Source organism: Rana temporaria, chromosome 2 (assembly GCF_905171775.1).
Source record: "Rana temporaria chromosome 2, aRanTem1.1, whole genome shotgun sequence".
In the NCBI taxonomy this organism is placed as follows: domain Eukaryota; kingdom Metazoa; phylum Chordata; class Amphibia; order Anura; family Ranidae; genus Rana; species Rana temporaria.
The window spans coordinates 104,698,484-104,717,892 of NC_053490.1; the positions used below are offsets into that span (position 1 = coordinate 104,698,484).

The 19,409-nt window shown below is 44.9% G+C and overlaps 1 protein-coding gene across 4 annotated transcripts in view; it reads left to right on the forward strand.

The window, feature by feature from the left end:
• The window catches only part of AMHR2 (anti-Mullerian hormone receptor type 2), a 91,243-nt gene that overhangs the window by 15,924 nt on the left and 55,910 nt on the right, over window positions 1-19,409 (forward strand). For 2 of the 4 annotated variants that reach the window (XM_040340697.1, XM_040340698.1), the window contains exon 4: window positions 11,888-11,974. The exons of the other annotated variants lie outside the window; for them this stretch is intronic. In XM_040340697.1, coding sequence (XP_040196631.1) covers window positions 11,888-11,974 — 87 coding nt within the window. The remainder of the gene's footprint in view (window positions 1-11,887; window positions 11,975-19,409) is intronic. 4 annotated transcript variants of the gene reach the window in all.

Here is a 19,409-nt window from a genome sequence, read left to right on the forward strand (position 1 = left end):
AACTGTCCTTAGAGGAGGTTGATGACCTATTAAGGACTATTCATTCTACCCTAAACATTAAGGAAGATGCGACTCAGCTGTCCTTGCATGACAGGATGTACCAGGGCTTGGATGAGGTGAAACATCGTACCTTCCCGGTACATAAAGTATTGTCCGAAACAATTAAGAGAGAATGGAAGGACCCGGAAAAGGCACCCTTCTTTTCTAAATCTCTGAAAAGGAGATTTCCTTTTGATGAAGATCCAACGCAGGCATGGAATAAAAGGCCTAAGCTGGATGCAGCATTCTCAAAAGTTTCTCGCAATACGGACCTAGCTTTTGAGGATACAGGTACCCTTAAAGATCCCCTGGATAAAAGAGCAGATACCCTGCTCAAAAAAGCCTGGGATACCACCTTGATTAATCTCAAGCCAGCTATGGCATCCACTGTGGTGGCTAGAAACCTTGAACATTGGCTGGATCAGCTTAAAGGTCACATCGAGGCTGGTACCTCTCGTAGAGAGCTTTTGGAGTCCTTTCCAGTCCTTATGAAAGCGGTAGGCTATATAGCGGATGCATCTGCTGAATCCGTGAAGCTCTCCGCCAGATCCTTGGCGTTGATAAATTCAACCAGAAGGGCCTTATGGGTTAAGACCTGGCAGGGGGACACAGCCTCTAAGGTGAAACTGTGTGGGTTACCTTTTGAAGGAGACTTGGTGTTTGGCACTGGGCTAGACGCCGTTCTGGATAGGACGGCGGATAGAAAGAAGGCTCTTCCTTTAAAAAAGGTAGATTCGGGGCCCAAGAAAAAATTTCGTCCTTTTTTCCAAGCCAAGGGTCCTAAGGATGCGCAAAGAGGCCAGGGTGGTAGACCCTGGCGGTCCCAGAGGGGCCGCGGGAAGCCTGGGGTGTTATTTCGCTCCCCCAGCCAGCCTGCTAAGCCCCAGTGACGGTCTCCCAGCTGTGGGAGGTCGGCTCCAAGCCTTCCTTCCACAGTGGGCAGAGGCGACGTCCAGTCCGTATGTCCTCAAACGGATTGCAGAGGGCTACGCACTGGAGTTCTCGGGAAGACCACCGTCGCGGTTTTATGTGACCCAATTGCCCAGGGAGCAAGAGAAATCTCGGGCAATGCTGTCATTAGTGGAAGATTTTCTCCAACAGAGGGTGATTACGCCAGTGCCCCAGAGAGAACAGGGGGAGGGCTGTTATTCCCATATATTTCTAGTAAGGAAGCCGTCGGGCAAATTCAGGTTAATTTTAAACCTAAAAGTCCTGAATCTAGCTATCCGGTACAAGAGATTCCGCATGGATTCTATATACTCGGTGAGAAAGCTTCTTCCTCTGGGGTGCTTTTTAGCATCGATAGATTTAAGGGATGCATATTTGCACGTCCCGATCAGGACTTCCTCTCAGCGCTATCTGCGCCTAGCCATCAGAACAGAGAGCGGAGTGAGACATTTCCAATTCAGAGCCCTCCCATTCGGCCTTTCCTCCTCTCCCAGAGTCTTTTCAAAGGTGGTGGCAGAGGCCTTGGCACCCCTAAGGCTCAGGGGGATTTCTATAATTCCATACTTGGACGACCTCCTGGTGTTCGCCAAGTCGGAGGAGCAGCTTCTCCTGGACCTGAGGAGGACCCAGGCTCATTTGGAAGGGCTCGGGTGGATTCTGAACAGAGAGAAGTCAAATCTAGTGCCCTCCCAGAGGATAGTCTTTCTAGGATACACTATAGACTCTGTTCAGGGGAAGTTTTTTCTACCAGAAGCAAAGATAGAGAAAATTCGGGCTGCGGTGAAGACGATTCAGTCGAATGTGCTGATTTCTGTTCGCTCAGCCATGTCCACAATGGGCTTACTCACGGCCGCCATTCCGGCGGTGCAGTGGGCTCGTCTCCATTCAAGGGACCTACAACAGGCGATCCTTCAGAATTGGACCCATGGGGAATCCCTAGAGAAAAGATTCAGAGTTCCGTCTTCAGTGAAAAGGAAACTGTGGTGGTGGAGAGGCCAGGCAAATCTGCGCCTAGGCCTGTCTTGGTCCTTCCCCACTACAAGGGTCCTAACTACGGACGCGAGTTCGTGGGGATGGGGTGCTCACCTAAACGGGCAGATGGCACAGGGATCCTGGACGAGGGAGGAGTCCAGAAGGTCCTCCAATTGGAGGGAACTCAGGGCCATTTGGTTAGGGCTAAGGGCCTTCCAGGAGCTGATTCTGGACCAACACGTCCAGATTCTGTCAGACAACGCCACAGCTGTGGCGTATGTTTCCAGACAGGGGGGCACGAGAAGCAAGGTACTCCTCAATCTGGCCTTACAGACTCTGTCCTGGGCAGAGGTGAACTTGGCATCCCTATCGGCAGTACACCTAAAAGGCAGCCTAAACCTTCTGGCAGACTTTTTAAGTCGGACGAGGGTTCTGGAATCGGAATGGTGTTTATGCCCGGAGGTCTTCCAAGAGCTAGTAAACAGGTGGGGAACCCCTCAGATAGACCTGTTCGCGTCCCAGTCCAATGCCAAGGTTCCGGCTTATTTTTCTCTAAACAGAACGGACCAGGCAGAGGGTCTAGATGCGTTAGTCCAACGCTGGCCCTTCCGCCTGTGCTATGCCTTCCCCCCAGTTCAGATCATTCCTTTAGTGTTACGGAAGCTTCAGGAGGAGAAGACTACTCTGATCCTGATAGCCCCGTACTGGCCCAAGAGGCCTTGGTTTTCGAGTCTGTTGGAACTGGCAGTAGAAGATCCCTGGGTACTGCCAGTCAGAAAAGATTTACTGTTTCAGGGCCCTCTACTTCATCCAGACGTGAGTCGGTTAAGACTCACGGCCTGGTTACTGAAGAGCTAATTCTTAGCAGGAAGGGTTTGTCCAAACGTTTGGTAGATACGCTACTTAGTAGCAGGAAAGAGGTCACGAGGGCCATCTATTTCAAGACTTGGAAGGTTTTCAATTCTTGGTGTGAAGGTAAAAATTATTCTCCTTTGAATACTTGTTCCGTCTTGGAGTTTTTACAAGACGGTATGGATAAGGGTCTGGCAGCCAGCACCTTGAAGGCGCAGGTGGCGGCTTTGTCAGTGTTTCTAGAGAGACGTTTATCTCTAGAGCCCTATGTTATCAGATTTTTTAAGGCCTTAGCCAGGGCTAGGCCTTCCCCGTTTAAATTTTTCCCCAAGTGGGATTTATCAGTGGTCCTGGGGGGTTTGACGAAAAAACCCTTCGAACCACTGGTAGACGCCTCTATAAAGTTTCTGACTTTGAAATTGGTGCTTTTGGTAGCGGTCACCTCAGCGAGGAGGGTTAGCGAGCTTCAGGCGCTTTCCATTTTGGAGCCTTTTTTATCAATCTTCCCTGATAGGGTAGTATTAAGAACTGATCCGAGTTTTCTTCCGAAGGTAGTGTCAGTATTTCATAGGACGCAGGAAATAGTGTTACCTACCTTTTGTCCAACTCCTTCTTGTCCGAAGGAGAGAGAATTCCATTCCTTAGATGTCAGGAGATGCATTAGACGCTATCTAGAGGTCTCTAGTGAGTTCAGAAAGGCGAATTCGCTTTTTGTTCTGTTTTCGGGATCCCGCAAGGGGCATGGGGCTTCCAAGAGTACTCTGGCTAGATGGTTATGTATGGCTATCCATGAGGCATACAAAGCTAAAGGTTTGGATCCTCCTCCGGGAGTAATGGCCCATTCTACTAGGGCGGTGGCAACTTCCTGGGCAGAACGGGCTGGAGCTTCGCCAGAACACATCTGTAAAGCGGCAACGTGGACAAGCTTTTCCACCTTCGCTCGTCATTATAGGATGGATTTGCTCTCTGTGTCAGAGCAGTCTTTTGGCAGGAAGGTCCTGCAAGCGGTGGTCCCACCCTAGAGTAAGTACTCGGTTATCATCTCCAGGTGCTGTCCTGAAAGACGAGGTGAGAAAACCTTAGTTAGACTTACCGGTAACGGTATTTCTATGAGTCTTTCAGGACAGCACCGATAACCCGCCCTTTTATTATTAAAGATAATATATATATATGCTAATGCGTGTAGTTTCTATGTTCTGCTTATCTAATTTCAGCGTGGCCGGAGGTACTCGTGAACAACTGAGGCCATGGTGGAAGGGGGCGGAAGTTATAGCATTGACTGCAGTGTTTCCTGGGAAGTGGGTGGAGCTGCGCTCTCTCCAGGTGCTGTCCTGAAAGACTCATAGAAATACCGTTACCGGTAAGTCTAACTAAGGTTTTTTTTTAATAAAAATGCCATAAAACTATCCCCTATTTTGTAGACGCTATAACTTTTGCGCAAACCGATCAATAAACGCTTATTGGGATATTTATTATAGCAAAATGTAAAACATATTGGGCCAGATCCTCATAGCGAGTACGCCGGCTTATCTACTGATACGCCGGCGTACTTTCAAATTACCCGCGTCGTATCTTTAGTTTGAATCCTCAAACCAAGATACGACGGCATCTGGGTTCGATCCGACAGGCGTGCGGCTTCGTAGATGCAACACTTCGGCGTCCGCTAGGTGGAGTTTGCGTAGTTTTCCGCGTCGGGTATGCAAATTAGCTTTTTCCGACGATCCACGAACGTACGCGCGGCCGTCGCATTCTCTTATGTCGTCTCTAGTCGCCTTTTTCCGGCGTATAGTTAAAGCTGCTATTTTGCGGCGTATAGATAGACTTGCCATGTTATGCCATGTATGGCTGTCGTTCCCGCGTCAAAATTTGAATTTTTTTTTTTTGCGTAAGTCGCCTGTGAATAGTGATGGACGTAAGTCATGTCTAAGTTAAAAAAATGACGTTGTTGCAACGTCATTTCGCGCAAAGCACGGCGGGAAATTTCAAAACGGAGCATGCGCAGTTCAATCGGCGTGGGGACGCGCTTCATTTAAATGAATCACGCCCCCTACCGGCCGATTTGAATTCCGCCGCCAGAAATACACTACGCCGCCGTAACTTACGGCGCAAAATCTTCCTGGATTCGACTTAAAGCCAGGTAAGATACAGCGCCTATCCAATTCTATGTGGATCTGGCCCTTTGCTTTTTTTTTCAAAATTGTCGCTCTATTTTTGTTTATAGTGCAAAAAAAAAACGCAGAGGTGATGAAATACCACAAAAAAAAGCTGTATTTGTGGGAAAAAAAAGGGGCGTCAATTTTGTTTGGGAGCCGCGACCGCGCAAGCGACACAGTGCCGAATCGCAAAAAGTGCTCTGGTCATTTGGCAGCCAAATCCTCCGGGGCTGAAGTGGTTAAACACAGCAGAGTAGCTTTTGGATTAGAGTGCCTCTACTCTGGATGAACGAGCACATGCAGCACAGCAACATAATTAGTTTGGAGGGGGGGGGGGGAGTGTTAGACGGACTAACAGAAATTTAAGCTGTACTCCAGCTAACACTTTATAAGCATTTACAGCAATTATTATTTTTTTTGCTTTCTGGATAAAGATTTTACATAAATAAATAAAACTGATCATTGTAAGCACCCCTGTCAGCTGTAAATTGTTTATCTCATCTCTGTAACTGATACATTTTGCAAGAGCATGTTCTGTGCTGAAACAACAGACTTGCTGGCCAGATCACCAGATGAAAATAAAAGCAAGAAAGCCTAAAAAAGAAAACGAATTCAGCCATCACATCTAAGAATTGGAAAGCTGCAATGTAATAAAGGTTTTCTTTTGGGTTTGATACTGCTTCAAGTATCAGAAATAAGATCCATAGGTCCATTTTAAAGGGATACAGATCGCAGTATTTAGTCTCACTTAAAGCGGGGGTTCACCCTATATAAAAAAAAAAATTTTTTTTTTTCCTCTAGCATAAAATGAGGCATAGTAGCGCGAGCTACAGTATGCCTGTCTGTATTTTTTTATCCCTGTACTCACTGTGCTATTGTACATTGAAGATTCCGGGGAATGGGCGTTCCTATGGAGAGAGAAGGTGATTGACGGCCGGCCCTGGCACGTCACGCTTCTCCGGAAATAGCCGAAATAGGCTTGGCTCTTCACGGCGCCTGCGCATAGCCTGTGCGCAGGCGCCGTGAAGAGCCGAGACCTACTCCGGCTGTCTTCGGGGAGCGTGACGTGCCAGAGCCGGCCGTCAATCATCCTCCCTGTCCATAGGCACGCCCATTCCCCGCGGGAGTCGGAATCTTCAATATACAATTGCACAGTGAGTACGGGGATAAAAAAAATACAGACAGGCATACTGTAGCTCGCGCTACTATGCCGAATTTAATGCTAGACTGTTGTTAAGGAGGGTGAACCACCGCTTTAAGATTTTTTTTTTCCCTCATACACCTCCCACCTAGCGCTATGGTGCTAGGTGGGAGTCTCAGTTTTTTGGTGCAATGTGGGTACTGCATGTAAAAAAAAAATCTCTAACTGCTGCAGTCATCATCTAAACATCCCTTCTCTAGGTTGTAAAAGGTGTACAAAATGACCCCAGTCAAAGCTGTGACTGCAACTTTATTAAACTGGGATTTAAGGATAAGCCATTTAGGCTACTTTCACACTGAGGCGTTTTAGCGCTACAAAAAGAGCCTGAAATATGCCTCCCCAGTGTGAAAGGACAAGTGCTTTCACACTGGGGCGGTGCGCTTGCAGGACATTAGAAAAAAAAAGTCCTGCAAGCAGTAACTTTGGGGCGGTTTGGGAAAGCTGTATACGGGCGCTTTTAACCCTTTATTCGGCTGCTAGCGGGGGTTAAAAGCGCCCCGCTAGCATTGAAAAGTCTGGAAAAGTCCGCTAAAACGATGGTAAAGCTTTACAGATAATGCCAGGAGCTTTCAGTGTGAAAGTGGCCTTATGCCGCGTACACACGATCTACATTTCCTATGGATTTTTTCCATCAGAAATTCCGACCGTGTGTATGCCCCATCGGAGAAATCCCATCGGAAATTCCGAGGAATTCCTTTGGAGTTTAAATATAGAACATGTTCTATTTTACCTCAATGGAATTAGTCGGAATTCCGATGTGCTTTTGGCCAGGCAAAAGCCTGATCGTTGTGTACAGGGCATTAAGTGTTGCATTGTTTGCACAGTATATACAAGCTGTACATTGTTTATATACAGCCACATGGCTTTCCCACATAATGAAAATTCTTCTTCATGTTCTTTTTAATAGCATTAAAAGAAACCTTTAAAGTGGAGGTTCACCCAAAAACTCAATTTTTAACATTAGATTGAGGCTCATTTTGGGCAGCAGAATCGGGTGTTATTTTTAAAAACGAAGCAGTACTTACCGTTTTAGAGATAGATCTTCTCCGCCGCTTCCGGGTATGGTCTTCGGGGCTGGCCGTTCCTATTTGATTGACAGCCTTCCGACAGGCTTCTGACGGTCGCATACAGCGCGTCACGATTTTCCGAAAGTAGCCGAACGTCGGTGCGCAGGCGCCGTATAGAGCCGCACCGACGTTCGCCTACTCGTGACGCGATGTATACGACCGTCGGAAGCCTGTCGGAAGACTGTCAATCAAATAGGAACGCCCAGTCCCGAAGACCATACCCGGAAGCGGCGGAGAACATCTCTCTCTAAAACGGTAAGTACTGCTTTGATTTAAAAAAAAAAAACACCCGATTGTGCTGCCCAAAATGAGCCTCAATCTAATGTTAAATTTTTTTTTTCGGGTGAACTCCCGCTCTAATGATAAAATCTGGAAACTGCCATGGATCACTAGCTGCCTAATTGACTGGCTGTCATACTGATCTGAGGGTTTTGTTATTTCTGATTCACTAACCAGGAAAAAGTGTGCAAATCAGGAGTGCTAACTTCAGTTACTGCATGCTGGTACATAGTCTGCAAGGTACTGAGGTTGGGGGCAGCCAGACAACTAGCATTTTCAGAAGGAATGCATTTCTCCCAGCAAAGGATTCCTTTTACATAGTAAACTTTTAAGGGCTCATTTAGACGGACACTTAAGCCAGTCCTCCGTGCAGAGCCGCCGGAAGATGTGTGCATCCCCCTCTGAGTTGCTTGCAGACAACCTATAGAAGTGGATGCACACGCAGCTGCTGCACAGACTCAATCGCACGTCAAAGTTTGCTATGCGGACAGGAGCGGGTGCATGTATCCGAATGCATAGGCTCCATTCCGAGCCGCCACCATGGAACTGCCAGAGGCTCAGTGTGGAGAGTGGGCTAAAGGGGTTGTAATGCCGCGTACACACGATCATTTTTCAGCATTAAAAAAAATAGTTTTTCGGCATGTAGAAAAAAACAACGTTTTTCCAACTTCATCATTAAAACGACGTTGCCCACACACCATCGTTTTTTAAAAATGATCTAGCAAAGCGCGGTGATGTACAACACATACGACGGCACTATAAAGGGGAAGTTCCATGCGGATGGCGCCACCCTTGGGGCTGCTTTAGCTGATTCCATGTTAGTAAAAGACGATTTGCGCTTTTTTGTCTGTTACAGCGTGATGAATGTGCTTACTCCATTACGAATGGTAGTTTTACCAGAACGAGCGCTCCCGTCTCATAACTTTCTTCTGAGCATGCGCAGAAAAACGACATCGTTTAAAGCGTCGTTAAAAAATGCAGCATGTTCGGAAAAAAAAATTGACGTTTTTCAGAACCCGAAAAATGATGTGAAGCCCACACATTTTAAATGAAATTTTTTTAAAACAAAGTTTTTTTCATGCCGAAAAATGATCGTGTGTACCCGGCATAAAGGTTTGTTTTTTTATTTTCTAAATAGGTTCCATTAGTCTAGTACAATGTTGATTCACTTACATTTTCCTTTGATTTCCCTTCTAAATGTTTTTTTTCTTTGTTTTCTTTGTCTGAATTTCTTACTTCCTTTTCCTCCTCAGTAAGCTGTTCTGGCTGACTAACCCCCAGCCAGAACGGCTCGGATGATGGGGGCAAGCTTACTGAGGAGAAACAGGAAGTGAGAAATTCAGACAAAGAAAAAAAACATTTATAAGGAAAATCGAAGGTAAGTGAACCAACAATGCACTAGCTTAACCACCTCAATACCGGGCACTTTCCTGCCCAAGCCATTTTTCAGCTTTCAGCGCTGTCACAATTTGAATGACAATTGCGCAGTCATGCAACACTTTACACAAATGACATTTTAATCATTTTTTCCCCACAAATAGAGCTTTCTTTTGGTGGTATTTGATCACCTCTGCGGTTTTTATTTTTTTTTCGCTATAAACAACAGAAGAGTGACAATTTTTATAAAAAAAGCACTTTTTGCTATAATAAATATCCCTAAAAATATATAATAAAAAAAAAATTTCCCTCAGTTTAGGCCAATACTTAGGGCCTGATCCACAAAAGGGATACGCCAGCGTATCTACTGATACGCCGTCGTATCCCTGTTTCTATCTATGGAACTGATCCACAGAATCAGTTTCTCATAGATAGGCAGAAGATCCGACATGTGTAAGGGACTTACACTGCCGGATCTTAGGATGCAGTACCGCAGCCGCCGCTGGGGGCATTTCTCGTCGAAATGCCGCCTCGGGTATGCAAATTAGCACTTACGGAGAAAGCTTTTACGCTTCGTTTTTTCTCCTTAAGTATTAGTTTGCCGTCGCAAAATTAGGGCTGCTTTTACAAAGTGTAAAGTTAGTACACCATGTAAAAGTAGACCCTTCTTTCCCGCGACGCTGTCAAATTAAAAAAAAAAAAAAAAAATTCCCGCCGCATCTCTTTTTTTTCCCGACGCAACTTTTCTTACTCGGCGCAACGTAATTTCGCGCAATGCATGTCGGGAAAATCGCGTCGGGAGCATGCGCAGTACGTCCGGCGTGGGAGCGCGCCTAATTTAAATGGGACTCGCCCCATTAGATTGGGCACGCCTTGCGCCGGCCGGATTTAAGTTACACCGCAGAAAATTTCTAGGTAAGTGCTTTGTGGATCGGGCACTTAGGTAGAAATTTTCCGGCGGTGTAACTTAAATCCGAATATTTAAGTTACACCCGCTGGCTGTGGATCTGGCCCTTATTCTTCTACATATTTTTGGTTAAAAAAAAATCACAATAAGCGTATATTGATTGGTTTGCGCAAAAGTTATAGCGGCTACAAAATAGGGGATCGATTTATATAATTTTTTTTTTGTTTACTAGTAATGGCGGCGATCAGTGATTTTTATCGTGACTGCGATATTGCAGCGGACACACCGGACACTTTTGACACTATTTTGGGACCATTCACTTTTTTACAGTGAACAGTGCTATAAATATGCACTGATTACTGTGTAAATGTGACTGGCAGGGAAGGAGTTAACCAGTAGGGGGCGAGGAAGGGGTTAAGTGTGTCCTAGGGAGTGATTCTAACTGTGTGGGGGCTGGGCTACCTGTGACAAGACACTAGGGGCGATCAAGGGGTTAAATGAGTGATTCTAACTGTAGGGGGAGGGGACTGACTGGGGGAGGTGACCGATCTGTGTCCCTATTTGTACAAGGGACACCGCATCGGTCTCCTCTCCCTGACAGGACGTGGATCTCTGCGTTTACACACAGAGATCCACGTTCCTGCTCAGTTACTGGGCACAGGCATCGGGTTTCAAGTAACGCAGGGGGTGGCGCCCCCTAGTGGCTCGGCAAGGCGAGGACGTCATATGACGTCCTCCCAGAACTAGAGGATTATCGTGCCGCCGTCAATTGACAGCGGGCGGCAGTAAAGTGGTTAAAGGAACCTATTTAGAAAATAAAAAACGAACCTTTACAACCCCCATCTTAATTAACCCCTTATATAATAAAAACCCTACAGGAAACCTGTACTAAGAGCAACACAGGGGGTAATATTGTTGATCTCCCTCTAGAAATACTAGTTGCCTGGCTGTCTCCAACTTCAGTATAATCTGGTTCACTGTGAAGTAAGAAATTCTGATTTGCATACATGATAAAGATCAGCGCCATAGAAAGCATTAAAATCACTGGGGTAGATTCAAAGAGCAATTGCGTCTGCATAACCATAGTTACGCAGCGCAATTGCTTACCTGCGCCGGCGTATCGAGTGCTCCTGATTCAGGAACCTCGTTACGCCGACTGCAGCCTAAGAAATGACTGTCGTCATATGCCGTTATATCTTAGGCTGCATTCTTACGCAGGCCGCTAGGTGGCGTTCCCGTTGTGGTCAGCGTATAGTATGCAAATTACATACTAACGCCGATTCACAACCCTACGCGAGCCCTGCGTACGCAGTTTACGTCGTTTGCGTACGTCGGTTTTTGCGTAAGGCTGCCCCTGCTAATAGCAGGGGCAGCCAATGCTAAGTATACCCGTCGTTCCCGCGTCGTGAAATTTGAAATTTACGTCGTTTGCGTAAGTGAATCGTGAATGGCACTGGACGCCATTCACTTTGAAGCAAATGACGTCCTTGCGACGTCATTTACCGCAATGCACGTCGAGAAAGTTTCCCGACGGAGCATGCGCCCTACGCTTGGCGTGGGAACGCGCCTAATTTAAATGATTCCCGCCCCCTACGGGATCATTTAAATTGCGCGCGCTTACGCCGGGCATTTTGCCGGAGCGCCCACGCAATTTACGGAGCTACTGCTCCGTGAATCAAGGGTAGCGCAGATAATTTGCGGGGGCGCAGGGCAAAAACGGTGCCCTGCGCCTCCGTAAAAACTGCGCAAAGCTACCTGAATCTACCCCACTAGAATCAATATGATGGCCAGGATTCTAGCATCTTCAGCAGGCAAGGTCAGCAATAGCAGCCTCCATATTTTCTCAGTACAAGTTTATATCGAGGGTGTTGGAAATGCAATTCTGAGAACGGTGTCATGTTACTTTATACACAGTTTTAAACATTTAACCTTTATCTGCGTGTGATATTCTGTTCATCTATAAATTGGAATTGATGATTTTCTTTGTGTTCTGGGTATGATTACACAGACGGGGTGGCTTATCACTGTAAAACACAGGTGTTGTTTGGGGGAGGAAAGATGTGTCTCTGTCTCTGACTGGGTCTCTTATCAGCTGAACCAAAAAGACGCGCACACTGGAACGACTCCTGTGATTGGACGACACCTGTGTGGGAGCAACCAAGGAATGCAAGCAACTCCAGTAAGGGATTGACCACAAAATCTGATGTCAGTTATAAAATATTTGCTACAGTAATGAATGACTGTGACTTGACCAGCTAGTGTTTTTCGCAAATGTGATGCAGACAGTCCCCGAGTTACAAACACGACTTTCAGTGAGGGGAAAAAAGGATTTGATCCCCTGCTGATTTTGTACGTTTGCCCACCGACAAAGAAATCATCAGCCTATAGTTTTATTGGTAGGTTTATTTTAACAGTGAGAGACAGAATAACAAAAAAAATATCCAGAAAAACACATTTTAAAAAAAAGTTATAAATTGATTTGCATTTTAATGAGTGAAATAAGTATTTGATCCCTGTCAGGTCACCTGTAAGAAGGTGACAAATACACCCCGATGGAGACAAGGGTGCACCGCAAGGTAGTGAACCCAATAGCAGACTGCTGCGGATGGACAGGAAACATGAACCCAAGATTCCCCAGGGCGCGGAGTCTAAGGTCCAGCAGGTGTTCACCAGAGCCTCTAGTGGTGAGGATGGCCTTCGCTGCAACTGGACCCAGGTCGCGGCCCCTGGGGTCCCCCAGGTCACGCTCCGTAGGGAGAGAGGGGAAGCAGTCTCTGAGGGCACAAGGGATGGTGATGGGTAAGCCGAGGTCGATGCAACAGGCATACAAGAGTAACCAAGGGACAGGCCAAAAGGTCAGGGTCACAGGCAAACAGGAATAGTCAGAGACAAGCCAAAATCGATACACAGAAAGGTAAACGTAGCACACGGCAGACAGGAACAAGCTAACAAACAAAGTTGAACAGCAAAGCAGACCTACAGTGCAACAGTTAATATAGACTTCCTGGGATGGCTTGGGGTGGGGCCATACAGGAAGGAGATGATAAAAAGGTAGCCAGAAGAGAGCCAGAAGAGTCAAGCCTCTAATGGACACACGAGGAAAAGGTAAGCTGCCAGACATTATTGCATGTCCATGACAATCCCTTTGCAAAACATGACTTAGTACTTGGTGGCAAAACCCTTGTTGGCAATCACAGAGGTAAGACGTTTTTTGTAGTTGGCCACCAGGTTTGCACACATCTCAGGAAGGATTTTGTCCCACTCCTCGTTGCAGATCCTCTACAAGTCATTAAGGCTAATGTTCGGTAACTCAAATCTTCAGCTCCCTCCACATATTTTCTATGGAATTAAGGTCTGGAGACTGGCACTCCAGGACCTTATTGTGCTTCTTCTTGAGCCACTCCTTTGTTGCCTTTGTGTTTTTGGTCATTGTCATCAGGGCCGCCATCAGGAATTATGGGGCCCCTTACACAGCTTCAGGCATGGGCCCTCCTGGAGCAGAGAACCGGGGGGGTGGGGTGCTGCCGCCTGAAATTGAGAAGCAGGGGGGGGCTCTGCCGCAAAAAAAAGAAGAAATAAAGAAAAATATATATAATAAAAGGGGGGTAGCCAACCGGGGCCCTGGGGACCTCTGGGCCCTTTAATAATAATAATTAAAAATATATATATATATATACAAAATTTTTTTTTTTTTTATAAAAATAAATTACAAAAAAAGGGGGGTTGCCATCCGGTACCTCTGGGCCCTTTAATAATAAAAAAAAAGAAACCTCTGGGCTCTTTAATAAAAAATAAATAAAAAAAATATATATATAAAAAAATAAAATAAACATTTATAAAAAATAAAAAAAGGGGGGTTTCCATCCAGGGCCCTGTGGACCTCTGGGCCATTTATAAAAAAAAAAGGGGGGGTTTGCCACATTTAATAAAATAAAATTTTAATAAAATATATATATATATATATATATATATATATATATATAAAAATAAAAAAATAATAAATAATTATAGAAAAAAAGGGGGGTTGCCATCCGGGGCCCTGGGGACCTCTGGGCCCTTTAATAATAATAATAATAATAATAATATATATATATTTCTGGGGCCCTGTGGGCCTCCGGGTCCCTGGCAACATCCGGACCCCATTTTTAAAGGGGGTTGCCTGTACCCCCCTGATGGCGGCCCTGATTGTCATGCTGGAATACCCATCCACGACCCATTTTCAATGCCTTGGCTGAGGGAACCTTTTCAAAAGAACCGCAGTTCTCTTGAAAGGCAAGAACGCGGTGACGTCATCACGTACGATGAGCATGCGCTCGTCACATTCGATGCCGTCGCCACCCTCTTACTTCACCCTACCTATCCCATGGAAGCTACCGTGCATGCGTCAAAGTCATTTCGAGCATGCGCGGGTTTCCACGGCGACAGGTAAGTATACACACTCTCGGGTTTCTCGTCGGGGAAACAGGCCGACAAGAATCTCGACGAGAAAATAGAGCGCAGGTTCTCTTTTTTTCTCGTCAAGATTCTGGCCAGATTTCCTGACGAGAAACCTAAAAGCCTCGTACACATAAACAGTTCATGCTCAAGACGTGTCGGAGTCGCCTCTGAAAGCCGCGCTGGAAGTCGTGTCGCCCTAGTGTGAACCGACTCTTAAGAGAGTGTTCCTAATCTCAGCTCATTACCTGTATAGGAGACACCTGGGAGCCAGAAATCTTGCTGATTGATAGGGGATCAAATACTTATTTCACTCATTAAAATGCTAAACCTACAATTAAAATCAGACTGATCATTTCTTTGTCAATGGGCAAATGGCCAAAATTCAACAGGGGATCAAATCCTTTTTTCCCACTGTACATACGACTCACAAAGATACTTACAAATGGAGGACGACAACAGGAAGTGGGAGAAAATCTACCCCTAAGAAGGCAAATTGTGACACACTTGCAATAAGTATAACATTAAAAAGGTTGTAAACCCTTGCGGTTTTTCTCTTTAATGCATTCAATGCATTGAGGTGAAAAACCTCTTGTAGTGCACCAGCCCCCCAGAGCCCCCCTTTTTACTTACCTGAGCTGGATCAGCCCTGCGCCGGGGACGAGCACAGCAGCTCCAGCCGGTGTCTCGGGTCCTGATTGGATAAATTGATATCAGTGCAACCATTGGCTCCCGTTGCTGTCAATCAAATCCAATGACGTGGGAGCCGGGAGCGGAGCTGTGTCCTGCAGTCTGTGTCAATGGACGTAGCAGCAGGACAAAGGAGCGCGCCCGCACGGGTGCGCCAAGGGAGAGCGCTTCTCCGAAGGGTCACTCGAGAAGAGGAGGAGCGCCAATGAGGGACCCATGAAGAGGAGGATCAGGGCCGATATAGTATAGACACAACAACTACTTATAGCCCAGGGGACTTTGTGAGTCACATCATAAAAAATGTATTTTCATAAAAACATATTTATTGTTTACAAAAATAATTCACACGTATCAAAACATGAGTATTATAATATATCAACAGTAAAAGTACACACGTCACATTACTGTATACATGTTTGGAAAAACCTTGCATGAGCCATATTTGTCCATGCTAATATCCATAGGCAAATATGAGGAATAGTGCTGAAAATCTTTACGTGTTTCGCGAGATAGAAAACAAACTTGCTTCCTCAGGAGAACACATCTGGAGATAAAATATGAGATAAAAAAAGGGGGGCTGACGGTGACCAGAACACCCGATCTCACCATGCTGCTTTGCAAACAATAAAAGGTTGATTGAGTATTTCCACATATGGTATATGTGCAAAACGATATAGTAGATAAAATCCAATAAATCCTCCAAATGTGTGCAGCGTAGGGTCTCGGATGGATCCCCTCACAGGTCCACAAATATCTCCCCCGTGAGTTGAGGGAGGATAGGGGGAGGGGCCAGACACAAATTGGTCTAGCCACCATACAACCCATCTAAAATTAAAATGTACCTAATTCCCGCAAACCCACATATATATTAGTTCTCAAGTGGCCAAATGTGTACCATGATTTATTGAATTTTATCTACGTCTATATCATTTTGCACATATATGTGATAATACTATTAAAGGATCACTAAAGAAATATATATATATTTTATATATATACTTACCTCCACTGTGCAGCTTGTTTTGCACAGAGTGACCCCAAACCTGGTCTTCTGGGGTCCCTCCGCGACTGTCTCGGCTCCCCTCCGCAAGGACTCAACACCTTCATGCGAGCGTGCTGGCATGGTGTTGAGTTCTTGCGGGCGCGCTCCCGTGATACAGCCGGCGGCCATAGCCGCTCACTGTATCACTCGGCCCCGCCCCCTGGTGCGTCACGTCATTGGATGTGATTGACAGCAGCGCGAGCAATTGGCTGTGCTGTTTTAATCCATCCACTGTAACCAATCAACGACAAGGCTGAATGGCGAAGAGGATGTCGGGGACGAGCGCGGGACTTTCGAGGGATCAGGTAAGTATAACGGGGGGGGCTGGGGGGGCCGGTATTGTCGGATGTTTTTCACCTTAATGCATAGAATGCATTAAGGTGAAAAAACGTGTACCTTTATAACCCCTTTAACCACTTAAGGACCGCTCACTATATATATATATATATACGTCATTTTTTTAAAGATGGATATCTCGGTAACGGCAACAGCTGCTGCCACAACCGATATATCCATCTATTCAGTGAGTGGTCCTGTCAACGATAACCGTGGTCTCTGCGGCGGATTCGGCGCAAGATCACCGTTATCGGTGGCGGAAGAGGGCCCCTCCCTTCCGCCGCTCTCCCACGCCCTCCGCCGCTTACTGGAGCTGTCGGCAGCGGCGGAGGCGATCGGGTCCTCTCCCCTGCTCGGCTGGGATACGAGTGAGGGCAAGATGGCCTCCACCCGTCCCCATAGCATAGCAGGGCGGAAGTGACGTCAAAACTTCACTTCCGCCCATGCTTCTTAAAGCAATATTTTCTTGTTGTAATTTTTTCAAATGACAATTTTTTTTTGCATTTTAGTCTAAATATGAGATCTGAGGTCTTTTTGACCCAGATCTCATATTTAAGAGGACCTGTCATTCTTTTTTCTATTACAAGGGATGTTTACACTCCTTGTAATAGGAATAAAAGTGATCCTTTTTTTTTTTTTTTTTTTGTAAAAATTAATAAAATAAATAAAAATAAATAAGAAAACAAAAAAAAAAAATATTTTAAGTGCCCTGTCCCGACGAGATCGCGCGCAGAAGCGAAAGCATACGTGAGTAGCGCCCCATATGAAAACGGTGTTCAAACCACACAAGTGAGGTATCGCCGCGATCATTAGAGCGAGAGCAATAATTCTAGCCTTAGACTTCCTCTGTTGCTCAAGAGATGCAACCTATAGAATTTTTTAAACGGCGCCTATGGAGATTTTTAAGGGTAAAAGTTTGACGCAATTCCACAAGCGGGCGCAATTTTGAAGCGTGACATGTTGAGTATCATTTTACTTGGCGTAACATTATCTTTCACAATATATAAACAAATTGGGCTAACTTTACTGTTGTCTTATTTTTTAATACAAAAAAGTTTTTTTTTTTTTCAAAAAAAGTGCGCTTGTAAGACCGCTGCGCAAATACGGTGTGAAAAAAAGTATTGCAATGACCGCCATTTTATTCCCTAGGGTGTTAGAAAAAATATATATAATGTTTGGGGGTTTTAAGTAATTTTCTAGCAAAAAAAAATGTTTTAATCTTGTAAACGCCAAATCTGAAAAACAGGCTTGGTCCTTAAGTGGTTAAACCTTTTATTGTTTGCAAAGCAGCATTTTTTTTTCTCTCTTCTTCTTTCCCCTTCCCTTTCTTTCTCCCCCTTTTTCTCCCTTTAGAACAAACCTACAGAATCTTGTTTGTAACCCGTGGACTGCCTGTACTACATTGACATCATTCAGTTGTAAGTGTTTAATTGTAAAATTGTAGGGTTACAGGATCTGGTCACAACAGGCATATGGGCATTGCCATTGCCGACCTGTTTTTTAAGGTGCATGTTCCAAAGCGATTATGCTTCCTTCATTACTTGGAGGGTCACTGTCTTAGAACAAGTGGGTATCCTGGTATTTTTCGGCTTGCTTGCTCACAATCAATGGCTAACTAAGCAACAAAGCAAATATCAGAATGACAACCCTGTATCCTGCACTGGATCCAGCAGTGACCACTTCTACATTTCTATCCTGATATTGACTTTAAGGTAAATCTTTTCATAGTAAAAATTGTAGGGCTGTCATTGCTGACTTGATTGCTTTACTGTATAACAAGCAATCAGCTAGCATTTTCAAAGAATTTATGAGTACTTCATGAATTACTGACTTAAAGGGTCACTAAAGGAATTTTTTTTTTTTTGCTGAAATGACTGTTTACAGGGTATAGAGACATAATAGTTAACCGATTCCTTTTAAAAATGATTAAAAATAGATAAAAACCAATCATATAATGTACCTACAGTTTAGTTTAGTTGTTGCTGTTGTTTCCTGGTTCTCTGATGTACAGAGCCAGAAAACCAATAGAGGGCAGCGATGCTTTGTCTAAAGCCCCTCAGCACCAATCCAGTTTCGCAATTCACACCTCCTTGATTAGTGACCACAGTGAGAAATCTCCCAGTACTGTGATCATCAGGAAACAGACAACCAGGAAGTGTCCAAAACAGAGAGGAATTACAGCAACATCAAAGCAAAAATGAACAATGAGGACATGAAACCAGGACTGCAGTAAGGTAAAGAAAGCTATTTAGCTAAAAAAAAAAATCCTTTAGTGACCCTTTAAAAGGAATATGCAGATGGGGAAAACCAGAAATCCTTATATACATATGTTTTCTGGGTAAGTAGCTCAGTGTATTGAAGAATGATTCAGGATCTTATTCCCTTTTAATACCTAACTTTTAACTATGATCTATGTTTGATCTTAAAGTGGAACTCCTTACAGCAGCATTTTCTCTTTACGGTCCTCCCCTCCCTCTTCCAAATTTGTACCAAGAGAGAAAAAAAACAAAAAAGAAAAATGACTGCTGCACACCCTTAAGAGTTATTACTACGTTTTATTAAATATCAGAAAATAGAGCATAAAAGGCATTAAAAACACACAGGTAACCAATAATGGTATAGTACCCTAGAAGTGACCTGAGAATACACTCACAAAAGCGAGACGGCAAAAATCAGTGACAAATTGAAAACTGGAGCTTGATCATCCAATAAGGAGATCTAAGTCCATAACTCACCCATTCACCCTCCACACAACACAAAGAGACCCCCCACCCCAAGCACATATAAAACCCCCACTGCTATCAATAATCCTAAAGATTTCCACACCATGCGGTGGTTCCCTGTAACTACAGGTGAAAGTACCACCGTCTAAGTGGGAAAAGTTGCAAAAAAGAAAAAGCTCAAAAATGGGGACATGAGAGGGATCCACTATATAGTGGTATAGTAATACTGCTCAATTGGAGATAAATGGCAAGTGATAAATCAGATGAGAGAGATATAGTCCCAGGGACCACAGACAATTCTACTAGACTGGAGAAAATAAGTGGTATATATATATATGTCTCTGCTCTTCAGATGGGTCGCCGCATCTGGCGTAAACAGTTATTCAATT